Source organism: Ochotona curzoniae, unplaced genomic scaffold (genome assembly GCF_017591425.1).
Source record: "Ochotona curzoniae isolate NIBS_2020 unplaced genomic scaffold, NIBS_Ocur_1.0 contig_1, whole genome shotgun sequence".
Lineage (NCBI taxonomy): Eukaryota > Metazoa > Chordata > Mammalia > Lagomorpha > Ochotonidae > Ochotona > Ochotona curzoniae.
The window spans coordinates 38,558,918-38,585,785 of NW_024464918.1; the positions used below are offsets into that span (position 1 = coordinate 38,558,918).

General features: G+C 39.2%; 1 protein-coding gene across 2 annotated transcripts in view; it reads left to right on the plus strand.

Moving 5' to 3' along the window:
* RANBP17 (RAN binding protein 17) overlaps positions 1-26,868 on the plus strand; it is a 266,615-nt gene that overhangs the window by 47,674 nt on the left and 192,073 nt on the right. For both annotated transcript variants that reach the window (XM_040976743.1, XM_040976736.1), the window contains exons 13-14: positions 7,098-7,203; positions 15,888-16,023. In XM_040976743.1, the coding sequence (XP_040832677.1) occupies positions 7,098-7,203; positions 15,888-16,023 (242 nt within the window). The remainder of the gene's footprint in view (positions 1-7,097; positions 7,204-15,887; positions 16,024-26,868) is intronic.

Genomic DNA, 26,868 nt, shown 5'->3' on the forward strand with positions numbered 1-26,868 from the left:
TCCTAGTTAACTTTTAGTATATACAATAGTGTTAACTGTGGGCCTTACGCTGCATGTTTGATCTGTAGATTGATCCATACTGTGTAAATGTAAATTTGTGTGCTTTGACCTTCTCTCCATCATGTTCTCCTTGCTGCTGGCAACTACTAGTGTACCTTCTGGTTACATGTGTTCTCCTTTTTAAAAAGTTACATGTGAGAGTCCATATGCAACTTTATAAAAAAAGATATACTAATTTGTTCATCCATTTAATTTAAAAGGCAGAGTGACTGAAAGAGAGGGTTAGAGAGAGGTCTTCTGTTTTCTGGTTCATGCACGAATGCCCACAACAGTTGGGAATGAGCCAGATTAAACACAGAGCCAGGAACTTCATCCAGGTCTTGCATACGGGCTGTAGGGGCCCACGCACTTTGGCATTCTTTAACTACTTTCTCAGGTACATTAGCAGGGAGCTGGATTGGAAGTGGAGCAACTGGGACTTAAACTGTTGCCCACATGGCATACAGGTATCATAAGCAGCAACCTAATCCACTGTGCCCCTTAGAACGTAAGGTTATAAAAGTTAAGAAATAGCTGATTTTCTGTTTCTCGTAAATAGAAAAAATCATTGCTTTATAAAGCAAGGAAATTTTCAGTATATACTCGGTTGCTTTTGTAAATAGATTTGTATTCAGAATTTTCTATAATTTGAGAAAAATGCTTACAGTTAATATACACTATCTTTGTGTAGCATTTTAAAAAATATGTTTTTGTTTATTATTGGAAAGGCAGATTTACAGAGAAAAGGAGAGACAGATAAGAGAGATTTTCCATCCATTGGTTCATTCCCCAAGTGGGCACAATGGCTGGACCTGAGCAAATCTGAAACCAGAAGCCAGGAACCAGGAGCTTCTTCCGGGACTCCCATAAGGGTGCAGGGTCCCAAGGCCGTACTCGACTGCTTTCCCAGGCCACAAGCAGGGAGCCGGATGGGAAGTGGAGCAGCCAGAACATAAACTGGCACTCAGATGGGGACCTGGCTCATGCAAGAGGATGATTTAGCCACTGAGTCTTTGCGCCAGACCCTTTGTGTAGCATTTTTTATACTCACAGCTTAATTTCAAGGTCACATGATAAAATGAATAATAAAACTTTTTAAGTTGAAGAAATTCATATGATATGAATCATATCTTTAAACTTTTTATTAGATGGTATTACACAGTAAATTCCTGTCTTGGGGCATGGAGTATTTCTCTTCCTTCCCACTAGCCTCACATATAACATATATTTAGTTGTGTCCCTCTCACAGGACATGATAACTAACAGGCATTCAACACAGGTTCTGAATGTCTTAGAATTTTCCCCTTGGTTTAGATAGGTTCTTGCTTATTTGTTTTAAGCATAATATTTTGAAAGGATATATGGCTAATCATGACTATCTTTTATTGTCACAGGCCTCTTTGGTAGAGAGGAAAGAACTTAAAACAATTCTTAAATACTGTGTGACTTATTTTTGTTGAGCAGCTCTGAAGTAAGGTACAAAATGAACATAAAAGCGCTATGTATTGCTGTATCTTGTGTATTTTGTACATATGATGCAAAACTACCGTTAAAAATGGAGCAGCTATTTGATGTTAATTAGAACAGCCAAAAATTACTGAGCACCTACAGCACTTAGACATAATTATGAGTACTTTACATGCACAATGTCTATTAATGCTTATCACAATTCTATAATGAAATTATTATCCTTGTATTTCAAAACAAAGAAGTTAAAACCAAGAGATTAAATAACTGGTGTAATAACTACTCCAGGCAAGATTTGAGCCTGGGCTGTGTTCTTGGTTTGGCTAAGTTAAAAGAGAGACACAAAAACAAAGGTCTCCTGTTTGCTGATTCACTTCCCAGATGCCTAAACCAGCCTGAGGCCAAGCCGAGTCAGAGCCAGGAGCCAAAGCCAGCAGTCGGGAACTCAGTTAAAGCCTCCCATGTGTGTGGACAAGGATCCAACTATTTGAGCTGTTACCTGCTGCTTTCCAGAGTGCACATTAGCAGGATGCTGGATTAGAAAAGGTGGAACTTGACCTGGAATTAGGAGCAAAGCTAGAACTTGTACTCAGGTACTGCAACATAGAATGCAGGCAACATCTTTTTTTTTTTTTTAAGATTTATTTTTATTTTCATTACAAAGTCAGATATACAGAGAGGAGAGACAGAGAGGAACATCTTCTGTCCAATGATTCACTCCCTAAGTGAGCACAATGGCCGATGCTGTGCCGATTCAAAGCCAGGAGCCAGGAACTTCTTGCAGGTCTCCCACACGGGTGCAGGGTCCCAAAGCTTTGGGCCATCCTCAACTGCCCTCCCAGGCCACAAGCAGGGAGCTGGATGGGAAGTGGAGCTGCCGGGATTAGAACCGGCACCTATATGGGATCCCGGTGTGTTCAAGGCGAGGACTTTAGCTGCTAGGCCACACCACCAGGCCCCAGTCAACATCTTAATTGGAATGCTGCAGCCCACTCCACTTCCATTTTTTTTTAAAGATTTATTTATTTTCACTGGAAAGTCAGATTTACAAGGAGAAATGTCTTCCATGTGCTGGTTCATCTGCCAAGAGGCTGTAACAGCTGGAGTCAAGCCAATTTGAAGCCAGGTGTCTGGAGGGTCTCCCACGCAGGTGCAGAGTCCCAGGGCCTTGGGCCTTCCTCAGTCTCCTCCCTGGAAGGGAAGGAGAGCAGCGGGGACACGAACTGGTGCTCTTGTGGGATCCTGGCATATGCGAGACAAGAACTGCAGCCACCAGGCTACTGTGCCAGGTTCTCCACTTCCGTTTTTCTTTTTTAAAAGATCTATTTAGTTCTATTGGAGTCAAATTCACAGAGAGAAGCAGAGACAGAGAGAAAGATCTTCCATCTGTTAGTTCACTCCCTAAGAGGCCACAATGGACAGAGGTGAACTAATCTGAAGCCAGGAGCTTTCAGGTCTCTCACATTGGCGCAGGGTCCCAAAGGCCATCCTCCACTGCCTCCCAAAGCCACAAGCAGGGAGCCAGGAGGGACGCAAAAGGTTACACGGGATCCCAGCATATGCAAGGTGAGGGCTTCAGCCACTAGGTTGCTGCACTGGACCCTCTACTTCCATTTTGTAGCAAGTTAATAAAACTTGAACATTAAACCATGGTTTAATCTCTGTGTTCAAGTAAGCTGATTTAACAAGAGCTGCTGTGTAAATGTTCTATCTTTACATGGATGGTAAGCCTTCAAAATAAGGTTATTTACTTTAAATTCAGCTGGTCTGCCGGTATTCCCTTCTTGTGTCATATATACTTAATTTTGCAGTAGGTGCTTTGGGAATCGAGATGCAAAGCTTTGATCTAGAAGTGATCCCAGGACATGATCAGTCTCTGCTGGCATCAGGTCTTAAGTGATGACTAGGGAACCATCCCATATTAGGAAACAGAATAGATGGGATTATAAAATATCAGAAACCTTCATAATTTTAATAGAAAATGTGTAGTGTAAAAACAAAAAAAATTATGTTATACCTTCAGTAGGAGATGTAACATAGAGAGGGGACTTAATATTAAACTGTGGGAGTACAGACAAAAAAATGGTGAGGATTTGGCTTTTAAAAATCAAGGCTTTATAACTTATATCAGAGCCAGAGAAGAGTTAAATGTGTGTGCATAGCATAAATTAGATTGAAACTAGTCAAACAGGATGTGAGATACAAAACAATTAATAAAACTAATAAAAAAGCAGACTGACAGACTTGTGCGCTACCAGAGCAATTAACAAAAACATTGGTGTGTATATATATTAACAAAGAACAATTGAAAGTATAGCGAACAAGGCACGTCCACTTACAATAGCATCAGAAATACTCTGGTATATATTTTAAGAAGACATGTAAACCTTATACACTGTCAGTGTAAAACAGTGTTGAAAAAACTTAAGGTCTAAATAAATAGAAATCTGTGATCGTGGATTAGAAGACTTAATATTGTTAAGATGACATTACTGTCCAAATTCATTTCTAAATTCAATACATTAGGTACAGGGCTTGTCAAAGTCATAGCTGGCTTCTTTGTCCAAAATCAACAAGCTTATCTTAAAATTTCTGTGGAAATTGACAGGATCCAGAACAGCCAGAATAATCCTAAGAAAGAAGTTGCAGAACTCACACTTGACTTCAAAATTTAGTGCAAAGCAACAGCAGCCAAGGTAGTGTAATGCCAGGGTACAAGTACAGATGGCTGTATAGATGAATGAGGTAGGATTAGCATTCCAGGTGTAAACCTCATTTCTGTAGTCAGTTGATTTTCTAAAAGGATGTCCAGACAATTCAATGACAGAAGAATGAAAATATTTTCAACAAATGGTTTTGAGGCAGGTACATAGCCACATTTGAAAAAATGAAGTTGAATTTCTGTTCACACCTTACATAAATATTAATATCATGGAAAAATACTCAGGAAGAAAATACATTCATGGCTGGTGCTATGATGTAGCTGGCATACTGTATAGGTGCCACTTCCTGTCCTGGCTGCTCTGCTTCAGACTCAGCTTTGTGCTGATGGCTGAGAAAACAGCAGAGCATGGTCCAGTTGCTTTAATCCTTGCGCCATTGGGTGGAGACCTGGAAGAAGTTCCTAGCTCCTGGCTTCAGAACAGCCTAGCTCTGGCTGTTGTGACCAATCAAGGAGCGAACCAGCTGATGGGAGATCTTTCTTTCTCTGACTCTTCTTGTTTCTGCAACTCTGCCTTTTAAACGAAAATAATGTCTTAAAAAATCCATGTCAAAGATGCCCTGATATTCTACTTCATATGGACCAGGAAAATAGAAAACCAGATGTTTGCAAGGATTTGGAGGAACCAGACCTTTGAACTATCAGTGGTGGAAATGTAACATTGTGCAGCTGCTGCTAAAGACATTTTTCAGTCTCCAAAATGTTCAAAGTGTAGGTGACATTTACTGTAACAGTCCTACTGCCAGATATGCCTAATGTATATGTGTGTGTGTATACATATATACATATACAAAATTGGTACATGTTTTTTCACAGCAGCATCATAAGCACCAAAAAGATGGAAAAATAAAATACAGTTGAAAAAGCCCAAACCCTAAAAACTGGAATATCATTCAGCTGTTCAAAAGCATGAAGTATTTACATATGCTGCGGCATGGCAGAACCTTGAAAATGTGTAAAATATGATAAGATAGAAAGACCACATTATTGTTGGCTTTCATATCGACTATAAAACACGTTTATGTACATAAGGCAACTTTCTGAATTCCTTGAGTTTCCATTGTGGGTCTGTTTGTTCTAGTACCTTTTTTAAAAAAACTAATTATGCATTTCATGAAACTTTGAGTCTGTTCATGATGATTCACTTGACTAAATTTGTGCTTCCTAATCTGCATTGTCTGTTTCATATCTCCAGTGTAAAAAGATGAAAAATTGGTGACTTTTAATTTTTCTTTGTTGTGTTTGTGATAGAACAGCTATGTGCGTACTTGCCAGTTAACATTTCTAACATCCAGGAAGTTTGTCCCCTTGATAGACTGATTTTCATCCCAGAAGTTCTGAGGGAGTTGTTTTCCTGTTGTATAATAATCACTGCTGCTGTCCATAGGAATATAGGAAGAATGTGTTCTTTTTCTTTTAAGATTTTTTCTTTAATTGGGAAGGTAGATATACAGAAAAGGAGATACAGGAAGAAAGTTATCTTCCACCTGCTGGTCACTCCCCAAGTGACCATAACAGCCAGAGCTGAGCCTGTGTGAAGCCAGGAGCTAGGACTTTCCTCCTAGTCTTGCACACAGGTGCAGGGTCCCAAGGCTTTGGGCCATCCTCTACTGCCTTGCCAAGCCATAAGTAGGGAGCTGGATGGGAAATGGAGCAGCTGGGACATGAACCGACACCCTTATGGGATCCTGGCAGACACAAGGTGAGGATTTAGTCACAAGGCTGTTGTGTTAGTCCCGAATGTGTGTGTGTGTCTAATTTAGTTTTTCTCAAGTATTCGAAAAAGCATAGCCAAGCTCCCTGACTATTCAATTCAGCACCTTTATTAAAATCAGCTAGGTTGGGCCTGGCCTAATAACCTAGTGGCTAAAGTGTTCACCTTGCACATTCCGGGGTCCCATGTGGATGCTGGCTGGTTTGTATCCCAGCAGCCCCACTTTCCATCAGCTTCCTGTTTATGGCCTAGGAAAGCAGTAGAGGGCGGCCCAAAGCCTTGGGACCCTGCACCTGCGTGGGAGACCCGGAGGAAGCTCCTGGCTTCGGATTGGTTCAGCTCCAGCTGTTGTGGCCACCTGGGGAGTGTCTTTCCTTCTCTCTGTTAATCTGAGTTTTTAAGAAAAATAAAAATTTTTAAAAAGATGAAGCAACTAGTTTCACTTGCAAAGATATCTTATTTAAAAAATGATTTCAATATCGGAGATTCATTATATTTATTTGTGTAAGAAAAGCACAACATTTGTTTTTAGCGAGATATGCCTTGTTAATTGATCATAAAAGTCTCAAATTTGGGAGGATCTGATTCTTAGATTGATAAATCTAGAGGATTAATAGGTTTCTCAGTGACAATATTGTATTGTTAAAAAACATACATAAAAAGTCAGAGGATATAAATTTATGTTCCAAGTAAGAGCAACACTTAAAATGATCAGAATGATACTATCATGATGTTAACTAACAGGAAAAATACTGATTCTTGAGTCATAAGTTTTCGGATTGAATAACAGCTGTGATACTAGATACTACATTTAGTATTTTATTAGTTTTGATCACAAATAGAAATTTCTCCATTTTGCAAATGAAATCCCTAAGATATAAAGAGGTGAGTAACTTATTCAGCATCCCATATCATAGTAGTAGAATTGGAATTCAAATGTGATTTGATATGGCTTTAAAGTATGTACCTTTTTCAGTGTTATGCTATCTTAGTAAGCTGAAAACCCAATTCTACTTTCTGTTAAGACCCCAGTTTACAAAAGTTTAGAAAGTGTTTTTAAGAATAGATCACTTAGCTAATTTTGAAATTTTCTGAGAAAGTAACTTTGCTTTTCTTACTACTTCCTAAACTTTTTTCTTTCTTGTTATGTATCAGGACGTCTTGCCTGGCTGGTATACTTAGTTGGGACAGTCGTAGGAGGAAGATTGACGTATACCAGTACAGATGAACATGATGCTATGGATGGAGAATTATCCTGTCGGTAAGTAACATTGTAGTTTGCAGAAATTAGCTAAATTGTTAAGAAATTTAGTTACTGAACTTGTATTATACACTAGCATGCCAAAAAGTGAAGATGCATTGCATTATGCATCTCTACTCCCAATTAAAGATGGACTTCCAATGAAACTTAAAAATATTAAACAACAAGATGCTGGACTTTCTACCATTGTTTATACAATATAATGATACACTTAAATAACAGAATGATGGACCTGTGTCTATTGCTAAAGGACTATACTGTTGTGTAACATAGGGGAAAATATGGAATTCCTGAGCTTATGGAATTGTATTATGAAAAATAATAATTGTATTATGAAAAATAAAAATAAAAATTTAGAAGACATATGCTATTAAAATATAAATAAAAACAAAGACAAATAAACTGAAGAATTTTGGATTTGGCCTTTCAAGGAAAACATTGTTTCCCTCTTTTTTAATGAGAAAACTAAACTAGAGGTTAAATGATCTAAAGAATTCAGATCTCTAATAATGATAAGTTCAAAATTTTTGAACATTTGGGCAAATAATATGATAAGGATTTAAGTTGGGTTTTTTGCTTAGAATCTGATAAAAACACAATTCAGAATTCTAAAGTTGGTAGAAAATTAGGATGAGATACATTTAACAGTTTCATTGGAAATCCATCTTTTACTGAGAGGGAGAAACTCCATCCTTATCTCCCTTGTAGGTGCAGAGATGCAGTGCTTGGGCCTCCTCGGAAGAGGAGTAGCCAGCGCTCAAACTAGCAGTCGGCTGTGGGATTTCGGTGTCAAACAAGCAGCAGGTTAAGCTGTTTTTGCACAGCACTGATCCCTTACGATGATCTTTCCTACTTCATTCATAAAATATTTATCAAAGATTATTTGCTCTTCTTTTAAAAAATGCTTCCTGCATGTTTTAGTTTATTTTTGTTGGCTTTAAGTTTATTTTTGTTGGCTTTAAGTCATTTTAAATTCAGTTATGATCTTTTTCGTTTTTTTGTTTGTTTGTTTGTTTGTTTTTTGGAAAGGTCTTTCTACTTCTGAAAATTCTCCTAATTCTCCCATGATTTCAGCTTTTGTGTATAATTTTTAGTGTAGGTTAAATTTATTTTTGTTTTTATGCCCTTCCCCTAAATTTTTGAAGTATAAACCAGTTAATGCCAGCCCTACACTCTAGAGATTTGAAATGCCAGTGGTATCATGCAAAAAATAATTATCGAGAGTTTGATATGATTCCATTGATGTTACACTCCTAACACTGTGTGCTGATGCTGCACCTCTATCATTTCTAGTAAAGTCCTTAAAGTCAATGTATAGTGTTCGATAATCTCATTATTTCTCAATATTTTCTTAAGTATTAAATAAATTTATGGTTGTTTTGAATGAAATTCTCCATTTATTCCATATCATTTCCAGCATTTAAACTCTTTTCAATCAACTCTGAATCTGAATGAAAACTAGATAATTTTTTTCTAAGAGTTATAATTTCCTATATCATGTAAGTCACCTGAAAATATGAATGATAGGTATTTCAAGGGCCTCATTAAAGTGCTTTAATTGTCAACCTAGTGAAGAGTTTGCCTTTGTCCCATCTTTTAAGGTACATTACATATTTATAAAGTTGAGATTAAGTATTCTTTTAGCTATCATTTGGTTTTTTTAAAGTCTATGAAATATTGAAACAGACACTTGTACTGTGTCCTGAGGAAAAAATATATATGGAAATAAAGCAGTTTTATGGTTCCCAAATAGAAAAAAATTATTTTTTTCTTTAAGCAGCAAGCATGCTTAATATTAAATAAGACTTTCTTTGTGTTTCAATCTGCATCCCTTAGACAACAGATATAGTTGAAATTCATGGGTGAAGGTGCTATTTAGAAGGGAGAGGATGCATTTCCAAAGGGGAGAGACTACAAGGAAAGGAAAGAGAGCAAGACAGATACATTCAATTCTCATTATACCTGTATTCTGTTTTTGCAAATCTACCTACTGAATAAAATTTGTTCTATTTATTTGCCTGAAAGGTAGAGTTAGAAAATGAGAGCAAGATTCTTCATCCACTGGTTCACTCTCCACATGGCTGCAGTTGCCCTGAGCTCCACCAAGTGGAAGCCAGCATTGCAAAGCTCCATCCAGACCTGCCACATGTGTGGCAGGGGACCAAGGACTTGGACCATCTTGTCTTGCTTTCCCTGGTATAATGCCAGGGAGCTGGATTGGATGTGGAACAGCCAGGACTCAAACTACTGCCCATATCAGATGCTGGCATTGCAGGTGGCAGCATAACCCATTGCACCACAATGCTGGCCCTTGGATAAAATGTATGTTATGGCTGCATCAGTATCTGTGTGCTTTTATTGTCATTTGTGGATGTCATTGGCATGCAGAGTTTTTCCATTGATGTTGAATAGGATGATCCTTTGCCTTTCTGTTTGAAATCTCATACAGTAAGTGTCCTTTTTGCAGTCTGTTGAAGCACATCGTTTGCATTCTAGTGCTTTTGATTAATATTTTACCATTGTAAAGGACCTAAATGCAGTCAATGCTGTTTGGTCTACCTAAGCGTTAGAAGGTTGTTTCTGCCTGAGAGAGAAAATACAAGGGTTAGTTAGATAACCTACATTCAGAGATTAGTTTTTAACTGTATTTAGTGTTAACAAATCAACAGTATATCTTAAATAAGGTCTCTTTATTTAAACAGAAACACAAATAAAGCAAGGGGTACAAGCTGTTGACAAAAGTGTCATGACCAGAGAGGTTCCCAGGAACCTAATCCAACATTTCTTCTAAGAGCCATTATTCAGTATTCACCAATTTAGTGTCCACAGCCATTTTATAGAACATTAAATACCATAATTAATGAAAGTCATCTGTATAATGTGATATATTCCTAAAAAAACACAGCTGGATCACTTTCTTTTACAGAAATTTTCCCTAAAGGACACATGAAATACTGTGTCTCACAAGAGGCACAATTTGGGGAACTAAAGGCAAATCATAGTCTTTCTGTGTCACCTTCCTGTTGATGTAATTGTGTGTGAGCAGGTGTTTAGCTTAGCTTTCCCACAATCTTAGGTGTGCTACCGGGTCTGTTAGAGTTTCTAGGGAAGTCAGAGCTCCTATTGGTCCTGCTGAGTTGCATCTACAGGCTAGAACCATGAAGGACCTCACTTCTCCCTGGGTAAGCTTTTGTTAACATTTGTAACAGTAAGAACTATGTGAATCTTGAGTAGAGTTTCAGGGCAAGTGGCTTAGATGTGGAACTGGGTATAAAGTGGTGCTGGGCTTGCCAAAGCAGATTTAAGGGGGGCATGTTTTAGAATTTGTACACCTTGTCTCAGGATAAATACAATCTGTGGTTTTAAATATGGAAATTTTAACTTAATAATGGTATTTATGTCAAAATATAGGCTACTGCTCTCATATGAAGAGGTTCCAAATAAAACACTGCTGCCTTCTGTTGTATGATACCTGTCCAGTTCCTGTAGTAACACTGCCAACTTCAATCATAAAGTTCTTGCCAAAAGTCTGTGCTGTTAGGGCACACAGCTATATACTCTTAAAAACTCTCTAACACTGTACTAATTTACAACTGTAATTAAAATATGTTATCTTTACTTTTTTCAATGTACCACTTTTAACTTAGCAAATAAATACATTTGCCCAGGCCACACAATACTACTTAAATAAGGATAATGTTGTAAGCGTAATGTCTTCTCCACCACATGTCCTCTCAGTCTGCTGGTGCCAGCAGAGTGCCTGCTTCCTTCGGGCTGATCCTGCTTTGCTGTGCAGCCTCTGTCTCTCCATATTGCTGTCACCTGCTCATTTCTCAGTCATCCCTCGTGATTCACAGAAGACTTTGCAAACTAGCCCAGGATTTTGCTCTCTCTCAAATCCTGTTGTAGAGATGACTGAAGCTTTTTTTCTCATTAGACAATTACTACCTCTTCCTCTACTCATTAGCTGCCAGTGGCTGGAGACAAAATCTGTGGCTGTAAGCATCCTAGGGGACTTCTGACTCTGTTCTTACTCCTTCCAGTTTAGCTCATCCACACTAGACTTGTTATTCTTTGAGCATTACTGTTATCTCTGAATCCTGAAGATTATCCTTAACTTTCCCTTTTCCTCTCCAAACTCCATTTGATCAAGTCCAATTAGTGCCACTTTCTGGTTATCCCAATTAATGCATTTATTTCCATATTTTCCCCTGCCAAATCAATTTGTGACATTTTTTTAAACCTGAATTGTTGTCAAGATTTTTTTTTTTTTGCATTATTTTCTGAAATACAGATCTGACTGTATCAGTGCTTTCCTTGAACTCTGAGTTGACTCTTCATTACTTTTCATGGATTTTTCCCCCCATGGATTAAAATCAGCATGATTAAGTGATTATGTCCTGGGTGTATCAGGATCTTTGTCTTGTTGCTGTCTTATCTCCATTAACCTTCTCTCCTGCCACTGACTGCTCTCGATAGAATTGGGTATTTTTCAGCTCTTACATAAGACATTTTTTTCCTTCCTTCTTTAGACAGCTACACATATTTCCCCTAGGTCTTGACAGTCTCTCTTTGCTCTGTTCTGTCTAGAATATGAGCAGTGCTTGCTGATACCCTTACAGCGTTTATTAGCCACTTGTCATTCTTTACTCTGTGTCTTGTTTTGTCTGTTCCTTGAAAAGGTATAGATTTTTAAGGGGCAGGAAATAATGTATACAAGGATTCTCCATAAAGTTTATAGAAAATAGAATTAAAAGATATGGATATTTTAATATAAAAGTGTTGAAATTCATGCAAGTGAGGAATCTTAAAAGCATTCATGAAGAACATGGTAGGAAGAAACTGCATAGACTTCAAAATCTTTTACACCAAATTAAACTTATTTTTCAATCAACTTTTCCACAAATTGGAGTACCCCTTATGTCTTACTCATTTTTATACTCTAAACAGCTAATTAATGCTTGGCATATATGGTAGTCCTTGAAACATTTGTGGACTGAATGAATACTTGCTAATTCAATTTTCAAAGGAATCCAGAGTAATTATTAAAAATTTATCCAGTTTTATTTGAGATCTTGTACTTATGCTTCAACTATTAAATGATTTATCTTTCTATTTCTTCCAGTGTTTTTTACTAAAAGTAACTCATTATAGTGAATGCATATATAATTATATATGACAATAAAATGAAAAGGGGAGTGACCATTTTATCTTGTTTCTAAGTATGGTTGAGTGATTATTTCCTAGGCAGTCAGATGTAAGTAATTTTTGTGACTTGTGGACTTAATGGGTGGAGTTGAAGAAGCCAGTTAGATAACAATATGACTGTGAAGATCAAGTGTAAGAAGTTGCAGAGAACCAAACTCCTCATATACCAGAGAGCACTAATTAGCCCTGGAATGCTACTTTGTATTTTTGCTTGATAGATAATATTTGATATCATTTGATTATCTATATTGTTGAACTATTTCCAGCATCTGCAGCTGAATCTGTTCAACTACCAAAACTTCCTTGACATATGGATTATATATCCTGCTGGATGTATTATTGCCTGTTAGGCAAATGCAGATCACTCACTTAATATGAGTTTTAAAGACCTATGAACAAACTGCCTTGGTATCATATCTTCCTTGGCTTTGGGACTGTGTGCTGTAGAATATAAAACAAAAAGCAGGTATTTGACACAACATTTATTAAGATGTCACTTGTAACACCTATATCCAATATTGGAGGGCCTGGGTTCCACACAATTCCAGATTCCTGCTAATGTGCACTATGGGAGACAGCAGATGATGGCCCAGGTACTCAGATCCCTATTACTTGTCTGGAGACCACGTTGCAGTATTTCTTATCCAAACGCCCTGGTAATGGCCTGGGACACCAGCGGAGGATGGACCAAGTGCTTGGGCGCCTTCATCCACGTGGGAGACCTGCAAGGAAGGAACACCTGACTTCCCGCTTTGCCATAACTCAGCCCCGGCCATTGCAGCCATTTGGGGATAAACCAGTGATGGAAGATCTTCCTGTCTCTCTCTGACCTGATAACCCTGCCTTTCAAATAAATATTTTTAAAATTTTTCTTCAAAAAATAAGAAGCAACAGCTTTTAAATAGCATTTTAGAAATAACCATAATCTATGTTAAGAGGTAAATGAATAACAAGAAAAAATACTTACTGTTGTTACGAAGAGGCCAATTATTTATTATATAAAGGATTTATAGAAATCAGTAATTTAAGAAGACAGTCTGATAGAATCAGTGAGTGTTTGAATAGGGCACAAAACATGTATGAAGCTTAAAAGCTTGGGAAAACATTACATAAGTACAAATTAAAACAGATACCATGCTCAGTTTCAGATATCTAGAAATTCTTATACCACTCAGAATTATGTGAAGAAAAAGTGAAGAAATAGAAATTGTCATAAACAGATGGTAAGAGTAGAAATTGTTTCAGTTTCTCTGGAGGACAATTTGTAGTATCTGTGGAGGACAACTTATAATTTCTATCAAAACTGTAAAAAATTTACAAAAATTCTCAAGTTAGTACTTTGACTTTTATAAGTGTGTATTATAAATGTACCTGTGTGAAATGAGATTTTTTTGCAAGATTGATAATTGAAACATTTTTGTAGCTACAAAATACTAACTTTAGTGTCCATAAGTGGGGTGTATTTGAAGATATTATAGTACAATCATACAGTTCTTTTAGCCACTGCAAAAGAATGAAAAAGCTCTAAATGTCTGGCATGGAAAGATCTTTAAGAACCCTGTTGGAGTGTACTCTCTGAGTTTAAAGGAGTTGGGAGAAAATTATAAATCATGTTTGTGTGTTCAGACATGAAACTCTCTAGAAGTACATGACCTATTAAAACATGAGTATATATTCATTTTTGCATATGTCAAAGGAGCCAGTGGAGCTAGGTATAACTGCTGTTTCGCAGATTTAAAAGGGAGGGCCCAGTACAGTAGCCTAGTAGCTAAAGTCCTTACCTTGTGCATTCCGGGATCCCATATGGACACCGGTTCATGTCCCAGCTGTTCCACTTCCCTTCCAGCTCCGAGATTGTGGCCTGGGAAAGCAGTAGAGAATGGCCCAAAACCTTGGGATACTCTGCTCTGCCTTTGAGGGAGACCTGGAAGAAGCTCCTGACTCCTGGTTTCAGATTGGCTGAACTCCAGCTGTTGTGGCCACTTGGGGAGTGAGTCAACAGACGGAAGATCTTGCTCTCTGTCTCTCCTCCTCTCTGTGTATCTGCTTTACGATGAACATAAGTAAATCTTAAAAAGAAAAGAAAAGGATCCTGCTGCTTGAACAGTTTTGTTTCTGAAAATGTTATTCTACTGTTAGTGCAGGCTGCTGGGGGCCATTCAGCAGAAATTTTCAATACAAATTGATAATATTAAAGGATTTCTGTCTTAAACATTCTGGACTGAACTTTTCATTATATTGAAGTAGGCCTCTTAGCTATAAAATTTAACTTAACCTATTGCTCATTTATGATTTTTGATAATTTTTAATAATAGAGAATTTGTGATTCTCTGATAACTAATAATAGTTTAGTAATTCTTTATGGTATTGGAAATGTTTGACTTTGTTAAGAATTTTTTTTCATTAAGGGAACATTTTATTGTTTCTTAATAATCTGTTAAGCATATCTTTTTTTTTTCTTAAAAGATTTGTTTGTATCAGATTTTATTTATCCAGTCATCAGTTGATGGTCAACTGGATTGGCTCCATATCTTAGTCTGGACCATCCCAAAGTCTGGAACTCAATCCAGGCCTCCCGTGCGAGTGTGGAGGCCAAGAACTTGAGCCATTTCTGCTGCCTTCACAGTTGCATTAGCAGGGAGCTGAACTAGAAGTCGACCTGCCATCTGTTGCTCATATAGCATGCCAACATCACAGGTAGTGGCTTCAGCCTTCTAAGACATAATGAGAGCTTCAAGTGTACCTCTTGATTTTTTAAAAAATATCTTTTGAGTTAGGTGATCCTAAAATATTTAATTATTTTAAAATGTCAGATTAGATGAAAAAGTGGCCAGTATTATACAGTTGGTTGGTTAAGCCACACCTAGAGATATCAGCATCCCCTATTGGAATGGTGGTTCAAGTCCTGGCTCTGCTTCTGATCCAGCACCCTGCTGATGTGTCTGGGAAAACAAAGGCCAGTTAGGCCAGGCACTTGGACTCCACCATCCACATGGGGCACCCAGAAGCTCCTGGCCTCTGACTTCAGCCTGCCCTAAACCAGTGCGTGAACCCATGCTTAGAAGGTCTCTTTCTGTCTCTGTCTCTATCTCTCATCGCTGTTACTCTACCTTTTGGATAAATAAATAAATAAATCTTAAAGTAGGATACAAAACTACACATTCAGTAATATTCTTTGTATGAACCCTATTTTAACTTATAAGCATTGTATATTATGTGTGTGTAGTCCATGTGTTCATATATATGTAGGTTTAATAAAGTAATATTTTTGTGTACTTATGTAGGTTTGAATTTTTGTTTATGTATACGTATGTCTTAGGAAAGAAAACCTGGAGAGAATTAAATCAATGAAAATTTTTTACTTTCCTTCTTGTTACAATGATTATATGTTATATTTTCAATAAAATTTTCAGTGTTTTCTCACTAAGAATTTGTATTGAAGCGTTTTTGTTTTTTGTTTTTTCCTTTATGAAAAGAGTTTTTCAGCTTATCTCTTTAATGGATACTGGACTGCCTCAGCGTTCTAATGAGAAAATCGAGCTTGCGATTCTGTGGTTCTTGGATCAGTTTCGTAAAACTTATGTTGGTGACCAGCTTCAGAGAACCTCAAAGGTAGGTCTTTATAATTACAGACTTAAAAAAATGTTCTTGAAAATGAAGAAATAAAGTTATCCTGAATGATATATCTAGCGAATTTCTACATAAAAAATGTAATTGATCATTTGGAATCAGCTAATAAGTTGATAATGAAATGCATTACTTGTTTTATACCTCAGTTTGGCATATTTTTGAGGGTTGATTTGCCAAAGTAGTAAATGTTTTTATGATGGTAATCACTACATACTTAAAATTATTTTAACTAGTGAATTTTGCCATATCATTTTCTTCTTTTTTTTTTTCGAGAAAAATGGAATTGAGGTTTATTTTGGTAAAAATGTTTTTGCATTCCATGCATAGATTTTTGACAAGCTGTATTTGCCTGCAGTTTTTTTTTTAAGTACCTTAGTATGTCAGTAAAGCTATGCACACTGAAGGAAAAAAAAAAAAGCTGTTATCCTAGTCTCTGCCTTCTCTAAAAATATAGTCTTTTTGTTTTTTATTTTTTTATAAAATTTTATGACACAGTTTCGTAGGCTCTGGGATTCCCCCAGTCCTTCTCCAAACCCTCCCCCCATATTGAATTCCTCCAAATTGTTATAGTAGTACAGTTCATAATCAGTCATGATTCCTTCATTGCGGGTGTGGACCATGCGGAGAGTCCAGCATGTTACTGTCCAGATAAATTCAACAGTTTTGTTGGGAGACCATTCTTGATCTGAAAGTAGAGCTGGCAGAATATCATCTCCTCCAATGAGATGTCACTACACAACTTCAACAACAGAAAGAAACATGAAATTAACAACATCATGAAGTTAATTAGCATGGTATTGAGTGACCAATATGTTACAAAATGCAAGTTTTTAACCACATCCTGTAACTACTTCCCTGACATCTCAATTTTAATATATACACAACTGGCTGCTATAAGCTTTTTTTTTTCTTCTCCCAAGCTAACATGCTTTTGAGTTTAACCTAAATCAGAGTGGCACAGGAACGGTGAAAGGATATAATTTTCTTTTTCAAGACTAAAGCATAAGATTTGCAACTATACTGGATCTGAGATTTTTTTTTGACGCTTGAAGTGGTTTTCAGTGTATTCCACTTGTTTTTTGGCCTTTTTACATGATGCAGAATGAGAACTAGGAAAATGAGATGGGTGCTTAGAAGCACAGTACATTGTCATAATGTAGGGAATCCTTGTTACCTGCTTACTGAAATTTGACATCAATGGGCAAGGTAAGTTTATCTTGAGTTGTAATAAGGGGCTGAGGGCATTGTGTGAACTGTAAGCAGATACTTAATAGTACACCAGTAGTATAATAGTAATGGTAATACTGTTCCCGTTTTACTAATGAAAGAATGGGTTCTTAGAGACATTTTGAGAGACCTAGATACCATACAGTCAGCCTGTTGTGTCCACGCATTCCACAGCTGGGGATTTAATCAAAAAGAAATGGAAACTATCAAGGGGGAAAAAAGGCACCTGTACGGAACATGAAATACTTTTTATTTGCTTGTTATTCCTTAAACAGTATTATCTAACAATTATTTGTCTAATATTTACACTGTATTAAATAAATTAAGAATAATCTAGTAGCTTAAAGCATATGGAATGCTGTGCTTATCTTCTGTGTAAATATTATGTCATGTTAAATAAAGAAATTGACTATCCCTATGATTTGATATCTTAAGGGGATCCTAAAACCAAGCCATTCTGAATACAAATGGACAACTGTATCAAAGACACTAAGATACTGGAAGTTTTTTTTTCTTGTTCTGAAATTGTAACATGACATAACCTCTTTTAAGAGTCCTAAGGATATTTTTAACCCACTTTGGATTTATAGTTTGTTTTAGTAATGTTGAAAATTTAAGAATCTTAAAATAAATTTTTTATACTCAGTTTAACTTTTTTATCCTAGGAAATTTAGCTTAATCTTCAGTTCACATATGATTTTCTGGTAATAATTGTACAGTAATGTGGAAAAATGCTTATTTGAATATTGTCATTAGTTTATTTTAGGTGTATTTTTTACAGCTTTTTAAGGGAACTGATTCAGCTTGATGCCTCCTTTATTGAATATATTGTGATAATTTATTAAATGTCTAAAATTAACAATAAAATTTGTGTATATTTAGCTGCTCTTGAGTAAGACTGTCAGGAAGAAAAGGCAGTAACTAGAAATAAATGTTTAAGATGATATTTAAGGTAAGACAGAATCAGACACAGAATCACATGATAGTAATTTTATACAGGGAACCTTCTTAAATCTCAATTATACTTCTTAGAGTATAAATAAAATTATGGTAAATTCTTTTTTTTTTTTTTTGCTGTACCCAGAGAATTCATTATTTTCTTTTGTAAAGGTGTATAATCCTGAAACATTACTAATCCTGTATCCATTTTTTCTGGGTTTTAGAACCATCTAAAGCAGAATAGAAAATCTTTCGAAGTATTGCTTTTAAGCTAGTTTGACAGAAATGTGTAAAATGTCACTAGGTGTTTTAAGCAGTGAAATTTGGAGGATCTTTTTTTCAAATTTATTGTTTTAATATAACTGAAAATTACTGATTATTTTATGTGTGGGGAAAAGAAAAGTTTAGAAACATTGATATCTGTTATCTGGCTGGTGTTATTATAATTTAGGAGTTTTGGGTGTATGAGTCTTACCTTATTATCAAAAGGGTTTAGCTTAAGAAAATTTTATTTCAAAATCATTCCTATTATATAATCCTAAAGAGAACTTGATGCATTCCATTTGTCAGTTTCTCTGATTGCTTCATTTTGCTGCCTTAACTGGAAACGTCTTTTGGTGTCCTTAATAGGTAGCCTAAGAACTGTTCATATTTTGTCCCTTTGCAACAGGCCAGCAAGATTTATATTACTTCTACCATTTTGTTAATGAAAGAAGAGACTCCTAAGACGATTAGCAAGTGTTATATACAGTTGGCCTGCCATTTGTGGGTTCCACTTCTGTGTGTTTAACCAACTGTGGATGGGAAATATTTGGAAAAAACTATCAGCCTTTAAATGTACATGTGTAGAATTTTTTTTTATATTACTCTCTTAACCTCACAATTTAACAACCACACAGCATTTGCATCATATTAGGTATCATAAATCTATAGATGGTTTATGTACAATGGGATATATGGAGGTTATATGCAAATACTTTTCAATTTTGTGTAAGAACATGGAGCACATTCAAATTTTGCTTCTGTGAGTCCTAGAACCAGGACCTCACACACACTGAGGGATAACTGAATACTATTTTTCTGGCAACCAGTGAAGGAAGACTAGGTGGGAAATGTTCCTTGATGACTGTATTTTTTAATTCCTAATTTGGGGGAAAAAAGATTATTACATGATCATGAATAATGCCTACCAGTTATGGTGCACTTATTTCTACCCAGGAACTGTGCTAAGCACCATGAAGCATTATCTCATTTAATTGACTCAGAGTAAAACTTAAAGTTCTCATACATGTCAAAGCTTCAACAACGTCAATCCTGTGTACTTGGTGGTGTTGTTGCTGTTGTTGTTTTGCTGTTATTGTTTTCTATGATACAGTTCGACAAGTATGGGATTTCCCCTTCCATCTCCTCTTCACCAACCACCACCACTTTCCCCTATATTGTTACAGTAGTATAGTCCTTCACCAACAGTTGCAAGTCCAACATTCTGTGTTTAAGTGTATCCTGGCATTGTAGTATTGGCAATGGTGAAAGATGTAGTACTTGTACATATATTACAGGATGTTTTCTAAACTTCTTTTCAATTCTTTTTAACAGTCTGCACTCTCTCAGTTGTGAATATTAGCATAAAGTGTTCTCTCTTCCTGGGATATTATTTTTAAAATCCCAGCCTGTTCTTCTCTTCTTTGCCTTATTCCTTTAACTTTTTCTTTTCCACTCCTCATCATACAGATATCTGTCCCAACATCAGATTCTGAGCAAGTCCTTTTTGTCTATATTCTGTAGCATCTGTGTGTCTCTTATTTTAGTACTTATTACACTCTGTTGTAATTATTTGTTAGTAAAGCATGAATGTGCTGCAATTTTGATCATTTTTGCTTTTTTCTAACTGTTGGTATGTGTATTTAGTAAAATTCCGTAAGAATTAAGCCTAGATCACTTCTATAATATTTTCAGGCTATAAAGCTTATATTCTTGATTTGGGAGACAATACTAATTTGAATAAAATTATTCAGTGGTTTTAAATAGGGTATAATATTAATCACCTTCAAATTTTTATAAAAGCTTTTATGTGTTGTACAAGCAAAATTGACATCATTGGGCAGTTCTGATTGATGCATGTGATAGAAATATGTCCTATAAATGAAAAAGAAAGAAAAGTTGTAAATAGTAGCTTTAGGTTTGTACAATAATTGGTCTATCCCAAATACTTTGCTGAGAACATGGCAAGTATTATCAAAGTTCATTTTTACAAAACACTATGACTATACTTAATTTAGTCCCTCCCTTTTGAACTTCAGAGTGGTTACTTAGTGTGTGAAAGTGTTCAGATCTGGATATAAATCTGTAACATCTGACTCCATAGCCTGTGTTGCTAACATTTGCTGTATGGCCTGTGACTGCATCTTTCCACTGTGATATTCAGTGTTGAATGAGCTCTTCAAACTCAACAAGTTCATCTGCTAAAGCTTTCTCTTGAGAAGGAAAAAGGACATTGAGCCCCACATCCCTCTTTTTCTCTCATCTGCCATGTAACACTAATTTACTTCTTCCACGTCTCTCAGGTCCATTCTTTTCTCCACACTTTTCTTTTCCTCCTCGTTGTCACTGCTTGTCTTTCCTCAGAGGACATTAAGTCTTACAGTTGCCTTTTGTGTTTCTGCATTTCTTGTACTCACTCTAGTCCATCTCCTTTACTGTCACAATGATCTTTTTTTCCACTAAAAACCAAGAGACCCTAATAAAATGCACACTTATATATCCTCATCCACCTTTGTCAAATCTTAATGCTTTTCTATACTTAACTTCAGTTCTATTTTTTATTGTTTTAAAATTAAACAATAATGATTGTCTGGCTGCTCTGATTCTGTAACTCTTCTTTTACGATATCCTAAATTGAGTGTTGTTCTTATTTTGCTTTTGTTCTTATCACACATTTCTGTGCATTTGTAAACAAGAGGTAATACTGTTAACTTTATGTAATAGTATTGTGCAGCTTAGAAGTTTAGGAACTTCCTTTTTATTAATTAATGCTTTTTTGAGATTTTTATCCTTGATGATCTGTATACTTCTGGCTAATGATTGAATGATATTGCAATATATAACTATGTAATCATATCCTCGGATTTTCTAATGATACATTAGGCTGTATCCAATTTTTCAGTTTCACATATAGTACAACAGTAAGCATTCTTATACCTGTCCCCTCATGCATGTGTAAGTTTCTGAAAGGTTTTCCTAGATATTATCAGGTTGCTTTCCTGTATGTTATAATGCCTATGTGTGTTTTCCTTCCCCAGGCAGGATAGGTACATGTTTCCATTGTTCTGTATTGCCATTATACATTATTTTGTCAGATTTAGGAAACATGCTTTTTTTTTCTTCCATGCCATTTCTCTGTCTTTATTAGTTTTCTATCATTTATGAAGTAAAGTACTCTTTATGGTCAAACTTTTTTTTTACCTTTACAGTATATTAACATTTTATTCTACTTTGATGTGGTTATATGTGCTGCTTTTTCCTTCTTGCATATTTGTACTTATTATTCAATGATTAATAATAAATAATCACTCTGTGCAACCCCCAGTGATGCAAAGGCAAAACCAAAAATGAAATTTTACAACCATGCAGAGTGTGATAAAATAGACACAAATTATTAAATATGTTTTTAGGACATTTTGTTGTCCATATTGAAGATTTAGATAATGTCAGAGTGCCCTGTATGTGAAAAATAGAAGACTATCTGTGTGATATAAGGATATGGAAGAGTTTTTTTAAGACATAAAAAGGAGTTGACATTAAGAAATAGCAGGTTAAGCTGCCACCTATGACACCTGTATCTTGTATGGGTGCCAGTTCAAATCCCAGCTGTTCCACTTCATATCCAAGTTCCTGCTTATGTGCCTGGGAAGGCAGCAGAAGATGGCCAAGTCTTTGGGGTCCTCAGCCCATGTAGGAGGCCTGGATGAAGCTCTTGGCTACTGGATTTGACCCAACGCAACTCTGAGCATTTTGGTGATTTAGGGAGTGAAGCAGTTTGGTGGAAGATTCTCTCTCTTTCTCTCTCTCTCTCTCTCTCTCTCTCTCTCTCTTTCTCTCTCCCCCCCCTCTGGATTTTAAATAAATAAATCATTTTTGAAAGATAGAAGTACAACTTCTAAACCAAAAGTTTCTAATTTGTACATTATAAGTAAAAAGGTTCTGTAGAATCAAAAGACACAATAAAAGTAAAAAGAAAATCCTGGGAAAATTTTACAGTCCATGTTACTTAAGGAGAATAAGTACTAGGTTATATAAATAATTTCTATGTGTAACTAATAGGAAAAACTACCAAGTTAATAAATGGGCAGAATAAATGAATAAATAGGTTGCTGGGAAAGAGGCCGCAATAGCCAGTAAGCAGATAGCAGCTTCTGAGGTTTTCAGGTTGCTTTCTAAAACATATTATAAAAAACAGATATTTATCTCTCATAGTTGTGAAGTCTGGAATCCCCAAATTCAGGGTACCAGCAGATTTAATAATGGATTGGATAATTAGGAAAAAATTTATATGGAAATAGTAGATTTACACAGGGTGGGAAATGTTAGGCTGAACCGTGACACTAGCTAGCATGTGAGAGAACCAGGTCTGGGGCAGATTATTTGGGGGATATGTGGGCCCACCGTATAGAATTACAATTTCCGTCCTTGGGCTCTGGGGCAACTGACGCTCCTTGCAGTGTGGCTACTGTGGGGGGTGCCCCTGCCGGGTCGGACCCAATGCGGGGGACTCACGCCAAAGACACTGCCACAAGGCAGTGAACGAGTCCTCGGCCTCCCCCAGGACCCAAGAGAGCTCTTCCCTCAGGGTAAGTCCGCCATGAGGGAACTTGGGAACTGGGTGGAAATTCCTAGCTCCGCCCAGCTGCTAAGACCATGCGGCTGGGGGAGTTTGGGAGGAGTTCGGTCCTTGGGCTCTGGGGCAACTGACGCTCCTTGCAGTGTGGCTACTGTGGGGGGTGCCCCTGCCGGGTCGGACCCAATGCGGGGGACTCACGCCAAAGACACTGCCACAAGGCAGTGAACGAGTCCTCGGCCTCCCCCAGGACCCAAGAGAGCTCTTCCCTCAGGGTAAGTCCGCCATGAGGGAACTTGGGAACTGGGTGGAAATTCCTAGCTCCGCCCAGCTGCTAAGACCATGCGGCTGGGGGAGTTTGGGAGGAGTTCGGTCCTTGGGCTCTGGGGCAACTGACGCTCCTTGCAGTGTGGCTACTGTGGGGGGTGCCCCTGCCGGGTCGGACCCAATGCGGGGGACTCACGCCAAAGACACTGCCACAAGGCAGTGAACGAGTCCTCGGCCTCCCCCAGGACCCAAGAGAGCTCTTCCCTCAGGGTAAGTCCGCCATGAGGGAACTTGGGAACTGGGTGGAAATTCCTAGCTCCGCCCAGCTGCTAAGACCATGCGGCTGGGGGAGTTTGGGAGGAGTTCGGTCCTTGGGCTCTGGGGCAACTGACGCTCCTTGCAGTGTGGCTACTGTGGGGGGTGCCCCTGCCGGGTCGGACCCAATGCGGGGGACTCACGCCAAAGACACTGCCACAAGGCAGTGAACGAGTCCTCGGCCTCCCCCAGGACCCAAGAGAGCTCTTCCCTCAGGGTAAGTCCGCCATGAGGGAACTTGGGAACTGGGTGGAAATTCCTAGCTCCGCCCAGCTGCTAAGACCATGCGGCTGGGGGAGTTTGGGAGGAGTTCGGTCCTTGGGCTCTGGGGCAACTGACGCTCCTTGCAGTGTGGCTACTGTGGGGGGTGCCCCTGCCGGGTCGGACCCAATGCGGGGGACTCACGCCAAAGACACTGCCACAAGGCAGTGAACGAGTCCTCGGCCTCCCCCAGGACCCAAGAGAGCTCTTCCCTCAGGGTAAGTCCGCCATGAGGGAACTTGGGAACTGGGTGGAAATTCCTAGCTCCGCCCAGCTGCTAAGACCATGCGGCTGGGGGAGTTTGGGAGGAGTTCGGTCCTTGGGCTCTGGGGCAACTGACGCTCCTTGCAGTGTGGCTACTGTGGGGGGTGCCCCTGCCGGGTCGGACCCAATGCGGGGGACTCACGCCAAAGACACTGCCACAAGGCAGTGAACGAGTCCTCGGCCTCCCCCAGGGCGGCCAGTGCACCACATGGTGCCAGGCATTGCCTGCTGGCCGCCCGGAAGGGCAAACTCTGGGGTTTTCAAGATATGTAGTTGCTGCCTGGGGTCACTCATGACTAAGACTAGGTTGAGTGTAGGTGCAAAGTGAATTTTCGGGTATTCTCAGTGACAGGGTCATGAAAGATTTAAGCAGGCAAGGGGACCAAGACCTAATGGTTTGGGGGAAGTGTCCAGAAGATAATTTTAGTAAGACAGATGCAACAGCTCAATTATGAATACAGAGATGGGATATTAGTATAGAACATCACTGATCACCACATACTAGCCCACACCGAAGCTATGGATGGGGGCCTCTTTGGCAGTGTTGGGTACCATTGCCCGACTGAGTGTTGGAGGTGTGGAGTGGTCACATTTGGCAGGATCAAGACACTCTCCAGCACACAAGAGAACTTGGGCTGGGGGTAGGCTCTGTGGGGTTGTGTGGGCCCAACCCTTTGGAATACAAGTCCCCCGGGTTAGTTCCCAAGCTGGGGTTGCAATGGTCTAAGCTAGGTGTGACCACGCCATCTGCCATCACTCATGGGTAAAGGAATCCACAACAGTCAGGGTAGGTCAAGGCAGCAGCACCCAAATGTGCATCTTTAAACAAGATGTGGGGTGGGCCGGGCTGCCACTGGAAGGGGGCAGAATGGGCAGGGCTGAACAAACCTTAACTCACAAGTAACAACAGAAATCAGGTTGGAGCACAGCTCATGCCAGGTAGGTCCTTGCACATACTGATCTGTGTGAGGCAGAGGCACTAAGCCACAGCATCCAAGGGGCCAGGACAAGTGAGGGGCTCTGCCAAGCGGAGACAGAACAACCACCGGCCTACACCTGCTCTATGGCAGGGCAGAGGCCCGGTTGGGGAAATAACGGGACACCCTAGCTGGGTTGAGTTTCCCACCAAGGAGCGCATGGGCTGGAACTGAGGCTACATTCTGATCAGGATACGATCGTAATCTCACTTGGCACAATTGTGGACTGGGATGGGAAGCACCAAGCCAGGCCAAATTCCAACACCATCTGGTGCTCTGGAGGACCAGGGAGGGTTGTGTGACAGACTAGGTTAGGTCTCAGCCCTTACTGAACCATGTGTGAGCTGGGTAGGGGTATGGAAGAGCCATGGATGGGTTGAAATATCCAACAACAAGAACCAGCTTGGGTCGGAGGCCAGGCAGGAAAAGCCACTGTTCCTCCTAGGATAGCAGGCGAACTGAGTAGTGCCGGCTCATGGACCCACTGGTATGCGCGAAAACTGGCATTGGGAGAGGTTCTGGTGGAGGAGCCTGGGCAACTTCTCTGGCAGGACACAGTCCCATGCAGGTAAGCGCAAGAAGCACAATAGGGAACAACCCAGAACAGGCAATGAAAATTATCCCACTGGCATACACATGGCATGGGTTGGGGGCAGACCAGCCTGAATCTGTTCACATTACCTTCTGGTGAATCCGAGCACCAGAGCAGAGTGTGGGCCGAGCCAGGTTCGGTTGCAACACATACCAGTACACAACAAGTAATGCCAAGGTGAGATGAGCCGTACCAGATGTGGCTGCAGCACACAAACAGCACATGTGACAATCAGGGAGGAGGCAAAGCCAACAGGGGAACGTGGGCACCCCTGCTGGATAACTACTTCCATTGGAAAGTGTGAATGCGGATGGGGGCAGTTCAGACTAGGCAGGGCTATAGCACCTGTGGGCCTCACGGTGAGCTGACTGTTCTGACTGGTGCAAGTTAAAATTAGAGTGGGTTGAGGGGTGTTTGGGCTTAGCCACAGCGTTAACTGGCAGAGGCTGGTACTAGGAGCCAATTCTGACAAGTCAAATGCCAAAACTACCTGGAGACTGCATACTCTGGGAGTGGGTGTGGCCTAGTAGGGAAATAGTGGGCACCTCCCTCAGGGTTACCACCCTCACTGGACAGCATGAAACCCAGGCTAGGAGCAGGGGTGGCTTGACAGAAAGGCACCTGCCAGTGGGTGTATGGGCTGGATAATAGGTTGGTTGGGTTGAACCAGGCTTCAATGTCCATTGACGTGTGCGAGAGCTAATTGGGATGTGGGACAGACTGGACAAGCCTGCAGTGCATACTGGCAAGCATGGGAACCAGGGTAGGGGGCAGAACTGGTAGGGGTTTTGGGGAGTCGCCCCAACTAGGCTGTAGCTCCAACTGGTTTGCATGAAGACCGAGTATGAAGTGGGTAGAATCGAGCTGGACTACAACACCCATTGGTTCACAAGGAAGACAGGGCTGGAAGCCGAACGGACCCAGCAATCGCAACGACCAGCATATGCATAAGCTGATTGGTGTGACAACAGTGTTGGAGTCTGTACTAGCAAACTCACTCAAGAATCAGATCTGGGATCAACTCAGATGAAGTTTCTTTGGATATTTCTCGAACTGAACTGCTGATCTTGGAACCCCAACCATCAAGAGACTGTCAGCCAGTAGACTCTGAATAGGTTTCATTACGGTTGGGACGGAGAGATTGGCAGCAA